Source organism: Nesoenas mayeri, assembly GCF_963082525.1.
Source record: "Nesoenas mayeri genome assembly, chromosome: 12".
In the NCBI taxonomy this organism is placed as follows: Eukaryota; Metazoa; Chordata; class Aves; order Columbiformes; family Columbidae; genus Nesoenas; species Nesoenas mayeri.
Window position 1 is genome coordinate 9,660,154 of NC_137547.1, and position 14,759 is coordinate 9,674,912.

Here is a 14,759-nt window from a genome sequence, read left to right on the forward strand (position 1 = left end):
GATGGAGACAGAGTTTTTTAGCAGTGTCTGTTGCAATAGGGCATGGGGTGATGGTTTTAAACTAGAGGAGGGAGACTCAGGCTGGGTATAAGGAAGAAATTGTTGCCCCTGAGGGTGGTGAGAGCCTGGCCCAGGTTGGCCAGAGAGGTGGTGGATGAACCATCCCTGGAGACATCCCAGGCCAGGCTGGACGGGGCTCTGAGCAACCTGAGCTGGTGAAGATGTCCCTGCTCATGGCAGGGGGGGCACTGGGGGAGCTGGGAACGTCCCTTCAACACAAACCGTTCTGCGATTCTCTGCTTTTATGATTCCCCAGCTCTCAGCCAGGAGCATCCCCTGCCCAGTGGGACGGGGGACACAGCATTGCCTTTTGGGGACATGGGGGGCACAGCTTTGCTTTGGTGGGGACACCGAGCCCCAACTGCAACCAACTCTTTTCCTCTGCCAAAAGAGCCACCGGTGCCACCGCTGCTGCTGGATCCTGATAAACCCATGGGCATCGCCATGTCCGTGCCGGAGGCACAGAAAACAGCAGATCCCAGCAGGTTGGACCAGCTGAGACCCCCAGAGCTCCCAAGGGCCAAGGAATCGGCCACTGCACCGATGGAGAAACCCCGGCTGAGTGACGGGCACCCCGGGAAGAAGGCGCTGAGCATCCTCAGCTATGTCAGGGGTCCCCTGGCCAAGGACATCCCGGTGCCGCTTTCCCACAGCGTCAACGGCAAGAGCAAACCCTGGGAGCCCTTCATCGCTGAGGAGTTCGCCCACCAGTTCCACGAGTCGGTGCTGCAATCCACTCAGAAAGCGTTGCAGAAGCACAAAGGTGAGGGCAGGGATGCAGGGATGGGGCTGGGGACCATTGCCGGGGGGTGGGACACCCCTTTGTCTCCCTGTTGGGGTTTGGCACTATTGAGGGCGCAAAATCCACCAGCAGCCTTGTTGCTGGAACATCTCAGGAGTTCAGGGGTGAAGATAAAACTTAAGGTGCTGGGAAAATGCATAGGAAAATACATTGGGAAATACATCTGTGTTCCCCCCTGCCACACTCATTTATTTCAATGAGTGAGGAAAATAAAGTTACTCCAGTTGCGGGGTGGGGTGATGGAAACCCACAGAAGATGTTGCAGCCCTTCAAAAGTGGTTTGGGGTGGGATGGAAATTAATATTTTGAGGGGAGCATCTTTCCCGATGCAGCCTCAGGGGTGGGGTGGGGGACACAGGGAGGAGACCAGAGGCTCATGCTTGGTGTCCACAGCGGGGACAGCGGAGCAGAACCACAAGCTCGATGCCTCCATCCACTACAACATCCCTGAGCTGCAGGCGTCCAGCCGCCTGGGCCCCCCCCCGCACAACGGAACGGCCGAGGGGCCCCCCCGGACGCTGCCCCCCCTGCCCTGCGACTCGACCTCTGAGGAAGAGGAGGAGGAAGAGGAGGAAGAAGAGGAGGAGTACCCCAGGCCCAAGTGGCAAGGGATCGAGGCAATTTTTGAAGCTTACCAGGAACATATAGAAGGTAAGGGGATGGGGGGGTGAGCCCCTGCTTGATTTGTGCCTCAGTTTCCCCTGGGTGAAACCGCTCTGTGCCTTGACCAGGCACCAGTGATGAGCTGGGGAAGCACTAGTGGCTCCCCCAGCACCGCGGTGAGGGCATAAAAGCAACAGGCGCTGGGGAAATGAATTGGTGTATGTGTGAAAAATTGATGCGTATGTGAAAAATTCATGCATTCCCGGCAGCAGCGGGAGGTTCCCTGGGGATGCTGGAGCCGGCGCGGTGCTGGCGTCGCCGCGGTGCTGGCGTCGCCGCGGTGCCGGCACTCAGCCCGTGTCCTTTGGTCTTTGCAGAACAAAACCTGGAGCGGCAAGTGCTGCAGAGCCAGTGCCGGCGGCTGGAGGCCCAGCACTACAGCCTGAGCCTGACGGCCGAGCAGCTGTCGCACAGCGTGGCGGTGAGCGGGGACCCCAACCCTCAGCCTCTCGACCCCCGGGCACCCAATGCACCCAACACCCCCAGGGACCCATCCCTGCAAAACTCCATCCCTGCTAAGCTCAGTCCCTGCAAAACCCCATCCCCTCAAAACCCCATCCCCACTAAACCACATCCCTTGCTAAGCCCCGTCACTGCTAAACCACATCCGCTGCAAAAACCTGTCCCTGCCAAACCCAGTCCCTGTTAAACTCTGCAAAAGTCCGTCCCCCACTGTACCTCATTCTCACTAAAGGCCAGCCCCACTAAGCTCTGTCCCCTTCACCCCGTCCCCACTAGGCCTTGTCCCTTCTATACCTTTCCCTTGTTAAACCTCCAGCCCTGCAAAACCCCGTCCCTATTAAGTGCTGTCACCTGCAAAACCCCATCCTCGCTAAACCCTGTCCTCACTTAAGCCTTGTCTCTTTAAACCCTGTCCCCACTAAACCACATCCCCAGTAAACCTTGTCCCTTCTAAACCCTGTCCCTGCTAAACTTTGTCCCTTCTAAAACTTGTCCCCTGCTAAAACCAATCCCCAGGTAAACCCCGTCCCTGCAAAACTCCATCCCCTGCAAAAACCTATCCCCTCCTAAACTCCATCCTTACTAAACCCGATCCCTGCTAAACCCTTTCCCTGCAAAATCCCATCCTCAGTTTCCTTCGGCACCTCATCCTCTTGCAAAACCCCATCCCCCTGCAGTCCCCCAACATGGGGTACCCCTAAAACCCCAGCACCCCCGAGGGATCCCAACCCCTGGTTTATTTTGTTTTCTCCCCCTCCCCACGGCAGGAGCTGCGGAGCCAGAAGCAGCATTTGGCGTCGGAGCGCGAGCGGCTGCAGGCGGAGCTGGAGCACCTGCGGAAGTGCCTTGCGGTGCCCCCCACCCCATGGGCCAGGGGCTATTTCAAGGGGTACCCCAGGTGACGCCCCCTTGGGCTGAGGCCGAACATATAGTCTAGAAATAATAATCTATTTTATTACCTTGAATATTTAATATTTTTCACTCGGGAAGGTTTGAAGCTACAAAAAAAAAAAAAAAAAAAGGAAAAAAAAAAGAATAATAAAGGAAAAAAAAAGAATAAAAGGAAGAAAATAAAATGGAGAATGTGCCATGCATGAAGCAAAGGAGCGGGGGGAGCCGGGTGCCCACCCCATGGCCAGCAGCCCCCGGGGGGGGCAGGGCGCTGTGCCCCCCCCGCCACCCACCCATACTTTATAGCCTCATTTTTTTTTTGTTCTCTTTTTTTTTTTAAAATTACAATTAAAGACTCCACGGACAACACTAAAGCCGGGGGAGCTGGGACAGCACCAGGAGCCCCCCTCTGTCCCCCCCACCGGGGTTTCCCACTGGAAATGCACTTCGCTGGAAACCAATAAAGTCAATAAACTGGTTGAAGGTCCCTATTTGTGCCTGTTTGGGGGGACGGGGCACAGACACGCGGCGGGGGGTGTCACCCCCTCGGAGCCGCTCACGGGGGTGTTTGCGATTCAAGAGTCAAAAGGTGCTTCAGCCTTGTACTGTGTATATATATTAAACAACAAAAAAAGTTTTGTATGTTTTTATTACTTTAATTATTGTCATAAAAAGTTTGCCCTTTTTTTTTTTTAATATGTTTCTGCCTTTTTTTTTTGCTTTTTTATTACTATTATTTTTTCCTTTCTCCTCCCCCTCCCCCTTTTATTTTTTTGGCAAAAGGATTAACTTGCTCTTGGTGTATCTGCTGCTGGTCAGGACAGAGAACTGTTTTAAACACATTGAAGTGTTTTAAAAGAATTGAAAACCAGGAAAAAAATAAATCCCCTTTTCCAGCAGGGCACTTGCTTTCCCAACACCCTCTCTCCTAGTTTTTAGTTTCTTTTGGGGTTTGTTTTTTACCTTTTTCCGCCCCAGCGGTGCAGTTGTGGGTGTTGTGAGGCCGGGCACCTTGTGCTGCTTCTATCTGCCAAATTAAAAACATCAAAAAAATACACAGCGATTGCTCTGAGTGGGGTTGTGGGTTCGGGGATGGGTGACACAGAGGTGTCCTTGTCCCCCCCGAAATAACGAGACAATCATGGGGTTGGTGGCACCACGGGGACAAGCTGGGGGGGTTCAGGCTCTCCCTACCCATATGTGGGAACAGGTTCAGATTTGGCATCTTCGGCCACTTCCTAATTAAAAATAAATGATAAATAATTTAATTTGCCACGAGACGAGCTGATGTCTATGGGGAAAGGTGACCTCTGCTTTGTGCTTTAAATTCCCTTGTTGCTCTCGCAAAGAACGAATTAACCCCCCCCCAAGCTCCACCTTCCATCTCCCATTGGCTTCCACCCCCCCAAAAAGAAAAGCTGTGCAAGATTAAAAAGCAAAATGCCCTTGTGACAGAAATTAGTTTAATCTTTTTTTAAATCCGCGATTGCAGCGCCAGCCTCTGGCCTCTCCGCTGCCAACTCCGGCCTGCGCCGGGAATTTTAACGCGGCAAAAAATAAAACCCTTGGTCGCTGCTCGAGTCGCTTTTTCCTTCCCATCTGCTGGGGTGGGGGGAAAAGGAGCCAGGGGTGGGAAATCAGATAATTTAACAATGTATTCCTCACCCTGATGATGCTGGGATGGCGCCTGAGCCTGTGCTGAGATTTTTGCCCCCTCACCAGCCCCATAATCAGGGTTTTTTCGACCAATTTCTCAGAATTATTCTGAGGGGTTGTGTCCGTACGTACCCCATGCGGAATCGCTGCGGTTGAGCCCACGGGGGCTGCGAGGGGGGAAAGGCAAAGCAGAGCCCCCGCTGCTGGGAAGGAAAACAAACTTTGAAAACAAATTAAAAAAAATCAAACCAAACAAACCCTACACATACTCTAAGTGTACTTGGTTGAATGAATTGTAATGTAATATATTATTTGTTGAATGTAGTAATTAGTTATTTATGAATATATTGCTGTAATTTCTGAAAACATCGGGGAAAAAAAAAGGATAAGAATAATAATAATAAACTCTTCCACAATGACAGCAAAAGATTCTTTCTCCCCCCCGGGTGATGGGGAAGCGGCTCCAGCTCTGAGCGTCCCCCAGCCTGGCTGGGGACATAGTCACCATGTCCCAGGGGTGACACTGCTGCTGTGGGTTTTTCCAAGCAGCGTTTAACCCACGTACGTGTGCGACAAAATACAGGGACTTGTTTAATGCTGCTCACTCAGCTGCAATTATATATTTTCTTCTTATTATGTTTTATACGCACAGTTTCAGATTAAAAAAAACCCTAAAAGGCAGATATAAAATAACACCAACCCAACCTGGCTTTGGGGAGGAAAACCCATTTTCTTTTGTCCTTTCTGCAAAGCGCAGATGGATCTGATCTCCCGTCACCGCCACATCTTCCTCTCCCTCCTTTTTTTCAAGGCTCCGAGAATAAAATTCACAGCGAAGCATCAATGCTTCAGAATTTCTGGCTTTTGGAGGCAGCGTGCGGCCTGTGCTGCCCTCAGAAGTTCCCTCGGTGAAGTACAGGCAGAGAGATCAGCCTGAGATCATCAGCCCAGCGCTGGAAAACATCCCCCTGTCCCAAAACCACATCCCTGGAGCCAAGGAACAATCCCACCTCTGCGGAAAAGGAGCTGCCCGGAGGGGTGACGCACAGCGAGGAACACGGGGCGGCCTCAGGAGATGCGTGCAGGGGGGTGGATATTGGGAGGTGAAGGTCCAGGGGTGTTTCTGCCTCAGAAATCCTGGGAGTGGGAGCTTTCACCAGGCTGGAGGTTGGTCCGGAGCTTGTACATGCGATCTAAGGCTTGGGTGAGGAAAGTGCCAGTTGTGTTGATCTCCATCAAGGTTAAGTTATCCAGCTGAAAAAATAAAAAAAGATAAAATAAGAGAATATGGGGACACGGCCCTGGCGCAGCTTTGTGAGTTCTGTGTGACAAGGGCTGGGTGTCAGGGTGAAGGTGTTCCCTACGTTCCTGCTCACGGATTTCCTCCAGTTTTGCTAAAATACAACCAGAAGGGTCACACACTGCCAGAACTTCAATGCTCCAGGTGCATTTTTACCCCCTAAAAAAGCCCCACGTGCTGGTTCTGTGGGACCAACTCTACATCTGAGCTTGAATCAGTGCATGGGGAGAAAAAGGTTTTGGTAACGCAGCACATGAGGATGGTGACGTGGACTAGAAGCTCAAAAGCAGCTCGGCTGCCCACGCATTTCCTTCGATGACACCCAAGGGACCAGCCCAGCTGCCAGCCCCGCTCAGAAGACGCACACGAGGAACAACAATGCTATTTCCACCAGGCACGGGGAGCTGCGACCGGCCCATAAAACGACTTTTCAGCATTTGGCTTTAGTTCCCAAGACAAGGAAAAAAAAGAAACAACAAACAATCCCCAACCAGCATTTCCATCAGCCCCCAGCCCACACGTCTGGGAAAGGCCTCCCCACGGCACCTTGGCGTGAGCCTCCTGCTGCCGCACAAAGCTGTCGGCTGAGAGGCGCAGTTTGGCGACGCGCGTGTCCCACGTGTCCTTCACCAGCGTCCGGATCTCGTCGGCTTTGGGGATGTTGTCCGAGGCGCTGGGAGAGGAGAGAAGAGGATCAGAACAGGCTGCGGGGGACGCGTATGTTGTGTCAGCAGCGTAAGCGATGCTGGCAGCTCTTCAGCCCTCTGAGGCGTAAGCAGAACAGTTTGCTAGAGAGGGAAAAAAAAATAAATAAAATGCAATTTGACATGGAAATCCAGGCTGGTGCTTGCACTGCTGGGATTTCTGGGGTGGTTTATTTACCCAGGAATGCTCAGCTCTGACGCAGCAGCTGGTTCGCACTCGAATCCTTCTGCTCTTTAATTGCCCAGCTGGTCCGAGTGACACGGAGGAACAATAACCCGGCCAAAGTCCTGGGTGGGCAGGGAACTGGAAGGAATTAGAGGCCTGGCTCTGCACTCTCGTGGTTCTTTCACAGAGAATTAAGTTGAAAGGACCGTACGAGCTGTACCACATCCTCCCATTACGGCAATTCAGCGCCGCCTGAACCTCGAGGGATCAGATCAATTCACAGGGATGGAGCTGTCGGGCTCATTGCAGCGCAAGGGAAGGAGCCACACGCCAAGAGCGGCACCTCCAGAGGAAAAGACGGCACTGAAAAGACCGACCAAGGGCTTCGAGTCAGCCTGCGCAAAGAAAAACACCAGCCAGCACATTTTACAAGTGAAATGCCTCAGCAGGCAGGAGTTCAGACACGGAATATCCCGTCTCCTGCTTCTCTGGCCAAGGAAAGAAGAGCTTTCCTCCTGAAGGAGAGCCAAGGAAGAAGCCTGGGGGGTTTGGGCTGAACAGATCGCAGCCAGGGAACACGCTGCTGATCCTCGAGGCCTCCATGCTCAGCGGCCACTCAATAGAGCGGCGCAGCCCCTATTATCAGGCAGCAGAACAAGCAATCCCTGAGTTAACCGAAATGCAAAGTTACCATGAGAAAACCGCTGCAGCGAGATTCTTGGCACGCTGTGAAATAAACCTCCATTAACTCTCCCTTTCCCGCTGCACTCTGGGGCTGCTGCCAACAAAAGCTTGAAAAATCGTCTACGCAAGCGTGTACTCAGGCGGAAAGTGTGACAATTCATTTCCTACTTACTAGTTTAACAGCAGCTTTGTGAGTTCCATGTAATAGGGGCTGGGCATCGGGGTGAAGGTGTCCTCTTTACGTTCCTGCTCACGGATTTCCTCCAGTTTTGCTAAAATACAACCAGGAAGGCTCAGGCACTGCCAGAACTTCAATGCTCTGGACACATTTTTACCCCCCAGGAAAAGCCACGTGCTGGTTCTGTGGGACCAACTCTATGCCTGAGCACGAATCAATGTGTGGAGAGAAAACAGTTTTGGTAACGCAGCACATGAGGATGATGACAGAGGTCACATTGTGCCAGGAGGCTGGATCTGCACCAGCTTGACCCCCAAAAGAGATCATAGAATCATTTTGGTTGGAAGATACCTTTAAGATCAAGTCCAACCGTTACCCCGCCCCTGGCACTACCTGTGTCCCTGAGAACCTCATCTCTGCATCTGTCCAGCCCCTCCAGGGATGGTGACTCCAGCACTGCCCTGGGCAGCCTGTTCCAATGCCCAACAGCCCTTTGGGGAAGAAATTGTTCCCCAGATCCAAACTCAACCTTGCCTGGTGCAACCTGAGGCTGTTTCCTCTGGTCCTGGTGCTTGTTCCTTGGGAGCAGAGCCTGACCCCCCTGGCTCCAAGCTCCTTTCAGGCAGTTCAGAGATCAGAAGGTCTCCCCTCAGCTCCTGTTCTCCAGCTGAACCCCCCAGGTCCCACAGTCGCTCCCATCACACTTGTTGATCTAGATGATCTCTTCACCCACAAAGCTCTTGCACTAATTTGTGTCTGTGCCCTTGGCTGAATCAAGCAGGAACGCCTGGTGCGAGCCTCCCCCTTCCCACAGCTCCATTACTGTTTATTTCTGCTCTTTTTCAGTTTCCCCTGAGATGAGGAAAAGGAAGGTGCCACGATCCTCACCCATAGAGAGCGAGATGACCTCCCACTTCCAATGGCCTTGAGGAAGATGATTTCATGGAGCAAATAAACTGGTGTTTAACACATAAATACCCTCTCCAAGGTTTCCCTCCTCACAAGTGGCACCCAAGGTCTCCAAAGCTCCTTCTGAACAAGCCTTGAGAGGCACGTGCTGCTCAGACAGACCAGCGCTGAATATGAATGTCAGGACTGGGGATTCCATCTCACCCTTCTTCTTCCTCCTCAGTAGAGGAACAGAAGTTAAATACCCAATTAACCAGAACGATTACATCTGTAAATATAAAGAATCCCAGTGGCAGAACATCAGATCCTTCTCTCAGAGTTACTTTGCTTGAATTCAGCTTCTGACTACTGGTGGAAACCAGATTTTTTTTTTTTTTTTACATGTTTCTCCTACATCCACTGAAGCCCAAGAGGAACCTGCCGTTCTTACCAACATCCATCCATTCCGGAGGGATCAGCCGACACTTCTGCCTCTGCTTCAGGTTAATGGCCAACCAGACGGGCACTTCCACTGGCAACCCGGGATTAAAGGGACCCAAATCCCCCTGCAAAATTAGTTGAAGGTGAGAGTAAAGCAGCAGTGAGTGCTCAGGCACTGCAGAATTCCTCTGCTAATGTGGCCTCAGCCATCTCAGCAAGTTTCCAGGGGGGTTTGAAAAGCACAGTGGATCCCGGCACCTGCTGCCGGAGCTGGGGGCTCAGCACCCAGGTCATGCCCCAGCCCTGGCTCGGTGTGAGGGCTGAAGGTGTCAGAGGGGTTGGGGACAGCATTGTCCCCTCCCAAACCTCCTGTGGGGCTGTGCTGTCCTGGCCCCCTCCCACCCATTCCCCCCTCTCCTCCCCATCTCAGGCTACCCCGCTATCCCTTAATCCCCCCAAGCCCTCCAGCTCCTTCGCCCCGCCCCTCTTCCTCTTCCCAACCCCCCCAGCCCATCCCAAATCCCCCTCAGCCCGGTCCCCCAACCCCCCGTTCCTGCCCCTCCACCCGTGCCCATAAACCCCCCAGCCCCTGTCCTCAAGCTCCCCAGGCTCTTCCCCAAAACCCTCGGCCCCTGACCCCCAAATCCTGCCCCCCAGTCCCTGCCCCTCTTCCCAACCGCCCCAGCCCCGTCCCTCAGCACCTGCTCCCCAATTCCCCCCAGCTCCTGCCCCTCAATCCCTGTCCCCCCACCCCTGCACCCAAACCCTCTCCATGAACCCCCCAGCCCCGTCCTCAATCTGCCCAGACTCTGACCCCCCAAACCCTCAGCTCCTGCCCCCAAATCCTGCCCCCCGCCCCTGACCCACAGCCCCTCCAGGGCCCGTCCCTCCCGAGCCTCTCCCCACCGCCCGGCCCCGCCGAACCCCGATGAGGTGGATCCGGTCGAGGCTGAAGTTGGGCACGATCGTCACCAGCTCCTTCTCGGCCAGGAACTCGGCCTCTGCCGGCTCCATGACGGCGGCGGCGCTGCGGGGCCGCGGGCCGGCACCGAACCGATACCCACCGGAACCGGGAGCCGGCTCGCCCTCCCCATTGGCTGCGCAGCGATGAAGCCCCGCCCACAGCGCGCCGCTTCCCGCCGCCGGTCGCGTTTTCGCGGTCTCCGCTTGGGGGCGGGGTCTGGCGCAGCTCGGAGCACTCTGATTGGTTTTCCAGGGGCGGTGCTGGCCGGCCATTGGTTACCATGGGCGCATCCTTTTCTGATTGGCTGACTTACTCGCGCCACGCTCCGACTCTGCCCCGCGGCCAGGAGCCTGGTCGGTCGCAGAGGGACCAATCCCGGTGCTCCCCGAGCGGCGCTCGACCAATCAGCGCTCAGCAGGCTGCCGGGGAGCCGCGGGGCCCTCAATGGCCCCGCCCTCACCCTCTGCGCATGTGCGCGGCGCCGGACGCTGCCGCCCCCTGGCGGCCGGGAGGCAGCAGCGCCCTGCGGGGTCGCCCGTGGGGACCCGGTGGCCGCGGGTTCGTGTCCCCGGGGCGGCCCCGAGCCCGGCGGCCCCCCCCCCCCCCCCCCGCTGGGGACCTTCCCTCCTGCACATGGACCTGCGGCAGCCGTCTGCCTGTCTGTCCATCAGTGCTGGTGTCCCTGTGCAGCCTTCTACACTCAGGAACCCGCCATTGCCTGTCTCTTCCTTCCTGCCATTCATTGGCTTGCCCATCCATCTGTCCATCCATTAATCTATCCATCTGTCCGTCCATCCATCCATCCATCCATCCATCCATCCATCCATCTGTCCGTCCATCCGTCCACCTATCCATCCATGCACACCTCCATCCATCCATCTATCCATCCACCCATTCATCTGTACCTTCATCATTCATCCACACCCTCATCCACCCACCCACCCATCTACTGACCTGTCCATCCATGGCTCCATCCATCCTCTACCCACTCATCCATGCCTCAGAGCAATGATCAGCCCTCCTCTGGCTGTTCATGCACCACATCATCCATGCCTCCATCCATAGAATCACAATCATCTTGGTTGGAAAAAACCCTCCAGGTTACGAGTCCAACCATAACCCACCCCAGCACTAACCTATGTCCCTGAAAACCTCATCTCTGCATCTGTTCAACGCCTCCAGGGATGGTGACTCCACCACTGCCCTGGGCAGCCTGTTCCAATGCCTGACAGCCCTTTCTGAGAAGAAATTGTTCCCCAGATCCAACCTCAACCTCCCCTGGTGCAACTTGAGGCTGTTTCCTCTCATCCTGGTGCTTGTTCCTCGGAAGCAGAGCCCGACTCCCCCGGCTCCAAGCTCCTTTCAGGCAGTTCAGAGATCAGAAGGTCTCCTCATCCCTCCCTCCCTCCCTCCCTCCCTCCATCCCCTTAACCCAGTGGAGCAGCCGAAAACACCAGCATCCACCCCCCTGGGCAATTCAGGGGGCTGCACCCCGTTTTGCAAGTCACCATGGAAACAGAAAGACCCAAATGATGTCAACTCCACCCAGACCCCCTCCCCAGCCCCTTCAGGCTCACCCCAACCCTTGGGGTGAGCATCACCCCAGGGACACCCAACTCCAGGGACCCACGTCGATCCCACACCAGCGGGTCCCACCACCCCCCTCCATCATCAGCCACACACCCCCCGGTGCCGCCGGCACCCGCCACGCTGCCACTCCACTCGCGTGTCTTTTGCCATCTGCTGCCGTCGTTAAAAAATTAAATTTCCATCTGTTTTCACACCCCTGCCTCTCCCGGAGCCGCCGCTTCCCGCGAAGCGTCGCCCCCGGTTCCCCCTGCTCCAGGCTGCGGATGATCCAGTGGGTTTTGGGTGATGCCGAGTTCATTTTTCCACTGCTGTTTTCAACCTGCTCCTCCACTCCGAGCAGAGAGGTGGGGGCCAGTGGGGTGACCCCCCCTGCTTTTGTCCCGCCATTGTCACACGGTCAGCGTTGGGGTGGTTTTGGGAAGAAAAGAGAAAAAACAATCACTGGTGTCCAAACCACTCCGCGTGTCCCCAGGGTTCAGGATCCAGCTGATTCGCATCCCGGTGTGTCCCCCCCGGGTCCCCACGCTCAGCACTGGCTGCAGGACGGTGTGTCCCCTCCTCGTCGGGCGTCACGGGCCAGCGCGGTCCCCGTGGGTGTGGGTGGCGTGACGATGATGGAAGGGACGTGCAGGTGTTTGTCACCGGGTGCTGCCGGGGTCCTGTCACTGCCATTCCCGCTGCTCACACACATCTTCAAGCCTGTGGAAATTTGGGGGACACAAAAACATAATCAGGTGTGGGGGGTGCAGCATCAACCCCCTCCCTGCCCAGCTCAACCCCTTATGAGCCACTAGAGAATCCACAGACCAGCCCCCCCGCCCCAGCAACCAGGTGCAGCCTCACACCCCCTCCCCACCTTAAATTTTGGGGTGTCTGATAGAGGCAGAAATCATAGTCACCCCCTCCGTGGGGAGCAAATCTCTTTAATCTGCTTTTTTAATCGGCAGAAGAGCAGCCAGGGAGGTTTCGGCTCTTCCCAAGCAGGAAAATGCCCAGAGGGGACAGACACTGATATTTTTAATCTCTTTTTAATTAAGGGTAAAGCTTTGCCTTATGTAAGGGAGACAGAATAAAGGGGAAGGGGGGAGCCCTTTTTATTATATTGCAGATTTGAAGCTCGTCAGAGGGCTCTGGAGCAGTGGGGGGATATTTTGGGGCTCTGCTCTGGCTTTGGGGAGGATGGAAGGCAGGACAGGGACTCCCTGGCTGCCTCAGTTTCCCCTCTTTGGTCACCACATGTCCCTGGGTTGGGCTGGGGAGAGTTCTGTGGGACCCCCAAATCCCTGATATGGGGAGGTGACACATGGGGACAGGTTCATTTTTAGGTGACGCATCCAAAGCTGTGTCCATCATAGCCAGGAAAAGCCTGAGAAACAGAAGCTCTGCCTCTTAGAGAGGGATGCTCATTAGCTCCCACCCCTAACGATCTGAAGGGTGATTAATTGGAGCCGCCCAAGGGTGCAGAGCTAATGGGAGATGTGATCTCCAGCCTTCGCCCCAGCGCATCGGGGCCGGGAGCACTAAAAGCTCCCACTTCCATCTCCCTGCAGACATCGCTGCCGCCAGCCCCAGCCTCAATCCATTAAGAAATTAAAGTTAGAGGGAAAATAAGCAGCTCCTGGGGTGGAATATTCTTCTGGAGAGCGATGAAGGGTACCCTGGCCTCTGGGCTGGCCCCGAGCACCCTTGAGATGCTCCGGAGTGAAGGATGCAGGACCAAACCCTCTTATTTTTATAAAGATGGGGAGATCGCTTCTGGGGTGATGCACAGGGTCAGCTGTGGGACTTATTCAAATGCCACCAGGATGGCAAATCTCACCCACAGCAGAAATAACTAAAGCTCCTCTACGTACAACCATCCCCCAGATGCCTTCACGGAGCAGGAAAAAAAACAACCACCCCAAAACAAAACCAAAAAAACACGATATCCACCCCAAAACTTACCTTTCAGGCAGGAAAACTTGAGCCCCATGTTTTCATCCTCTTAGCAGGACCAAGATCTTCAGCCCCGACCGCTGCAAAAAATAAAGAGAGAAGCGAATGTTTGCGGGCAGCAGCACAGGGAGGAAGGAGAGTGAACTCGATCGCTAACAGTGTGCACCTATGCGTACGTATATCTATATCTATAGGCGCGCGGGCATAACAGGAAACTCGGCTGCTCATTAGCGAAAACCGCTGGTGATGTCACAGCCTTTTAGTGACTCAATCTCAGGCACTTGAGTTTCAGGAGGAACTTTTTGGGAGAGCAGAGAAGGTGCTGGTTAGCAGGTGGGGGGGTCCCATCCCACTTTCTCGGCTCCTGGGGTCGGCGCTGGAAATATTTGCAGGTGAGAAGGTGCTGAGCAGGAGGAAACAGGTTGTTATTTATGAAGGAAATGGGTGATTTCAGAGAAAACGCTGAGAAATTGAGGGATGCTTGGCTGCAGCATTGCACCCAGTGCTGCATCCCTCATCCTGCTCCGTTTGGGCATCCCCGACACCCCAAGAGCTTTTGGGGGGATGAATGCTCAGATGAGACATCACTTTTAAAAATTATCCTAAGAAAAAGATCTCTTTACTGGGAAATCTGTATCCCTCTTGTCCACAGCTGCCAGGAAAAGATTATTGGGATGAGAGTCAGTGACTTATTCTGGCTTTTCCAGGCTCTGGGGTCTGCAAAGAGCCGAGCAAACCCCCGCTCCCCCTCCACCACCGCTTCACTGCACCTTTCCAAGCGGCTGGCAAGGGGAAGTGGGAACTTGCTGTCACTGGTTTTAATTATGCATTTTTTAGAATGTGCCCAAACTGTGACACCCCCATGGCTGGGGAGCTGTGCCAGGGCTGGGAACAGAGCCCCCCAAGACCCCCACTTTGCAGTTATCATGACAGCTACCCAAATATCAAGAAATCCCTTGCTTGTGGTGCTGGGAGACGCTTGGGGTGAAAAATCCCTTCCCCCCAGCATTTCCAGCAGGATTTCAGGTGCTGGGGCTTCAACTTTGCCCCTGTGCTGGCACCAGCCTGAGAAGCGCTTGCGTTCCCAACGAGTTCACGCTCCAAAAACCCCCAGACGCTCATCAAAAGTGTCACCGGAGGAGGATGCTCGGCTGGGGGTGCACCGGGGAGGGGGAGCGGGGCCCAGGGGGTGACACTTACCCGGTGGCGGTGACACGGTGCCCCCCGTCGCATCCCACCTCCCTGGCTGCTCTGGGATGCAGGGGGAGCAGGGACGTGATGTTTGGGGGGGGTGGAATTCCCACTCAGGACCAAACCCTGGGAGGGTGGGAGGATTTTTATTTGCAAGGTTGGTTTCTAACCTGGTGAATCAGGT

At 54.8% G+C, this 14,759-nt stretch overlaps 2 protein-coding genes across 3 annotated transcripts in view; one reads left to right on the forward strand and one right to left on the reverse strand.

The window, feature by feature from the left end:
* The window catches only part of GSE1 (Gse1 coiled-coil protein), a 99,504-nt gene extending 95,314 nt beyond the window's left edge, over window positions 1–4,190 (forward strand). The window contains exons 15-18 of the mRNA XM_080351996.1: window positions 452–823; window positions 1,256–1,513; window positions 1,843–1,946; window positions 2,755–4,190. Of these exons, the coding sequence (XP_080208122.1) occupies window positions 452–823; window positions 1,256–1,513; window positions 1,843–1,946; window positions 2,755–2,889 (869 nt within the window). The 3' untranslated portion in view covers window positions 2,890–4,190. The remainder of the gene's footprint in view (window positions 1–451; window positions 824–1,255; window positions 1,514–1,842; window positions 1,947–2,754) is intronic.
* A 1,393-nt stretch (window positions 4,191–5,583) lies between these two features.
* Window positions 5,584–9,909, reverse strand: GINS2 (GINS complex subunit 2; the record flags this gene model as incomplete). Of its 2 annotated transcripts, none has more annotated exons than XM_080352143.1 (5): window positions 5,584–5,788; window positions 6,381–6,507; window positions 7,561–7,660; window positions 8,906–9,020; window positions 9,820–9,909. In XM_080352143.1, 5 exons carry the CDS (start codon window positions 9,907–9,909, stop codon window positions 5,663–5,665), a joined length of 558 nt encoding a protein of 185 aa, XP_080208269.1. In that variant the 3' UTR covers window positions 5,584–5,662. The 2 variants fall into 2 exon arrangements, with proteins under 2 accessions (XP_080208269.1, XP_080208270.1); XM_080352144.1 differs by lacking the exon at window positions 9,820–9,909 and adding an exon at window positions 8,545–8,743 and having other exon boundaries at window positions 8,906–8,959.
* Window positions 9,910–14,759: the final 4,850 nt, after the last annotated feature.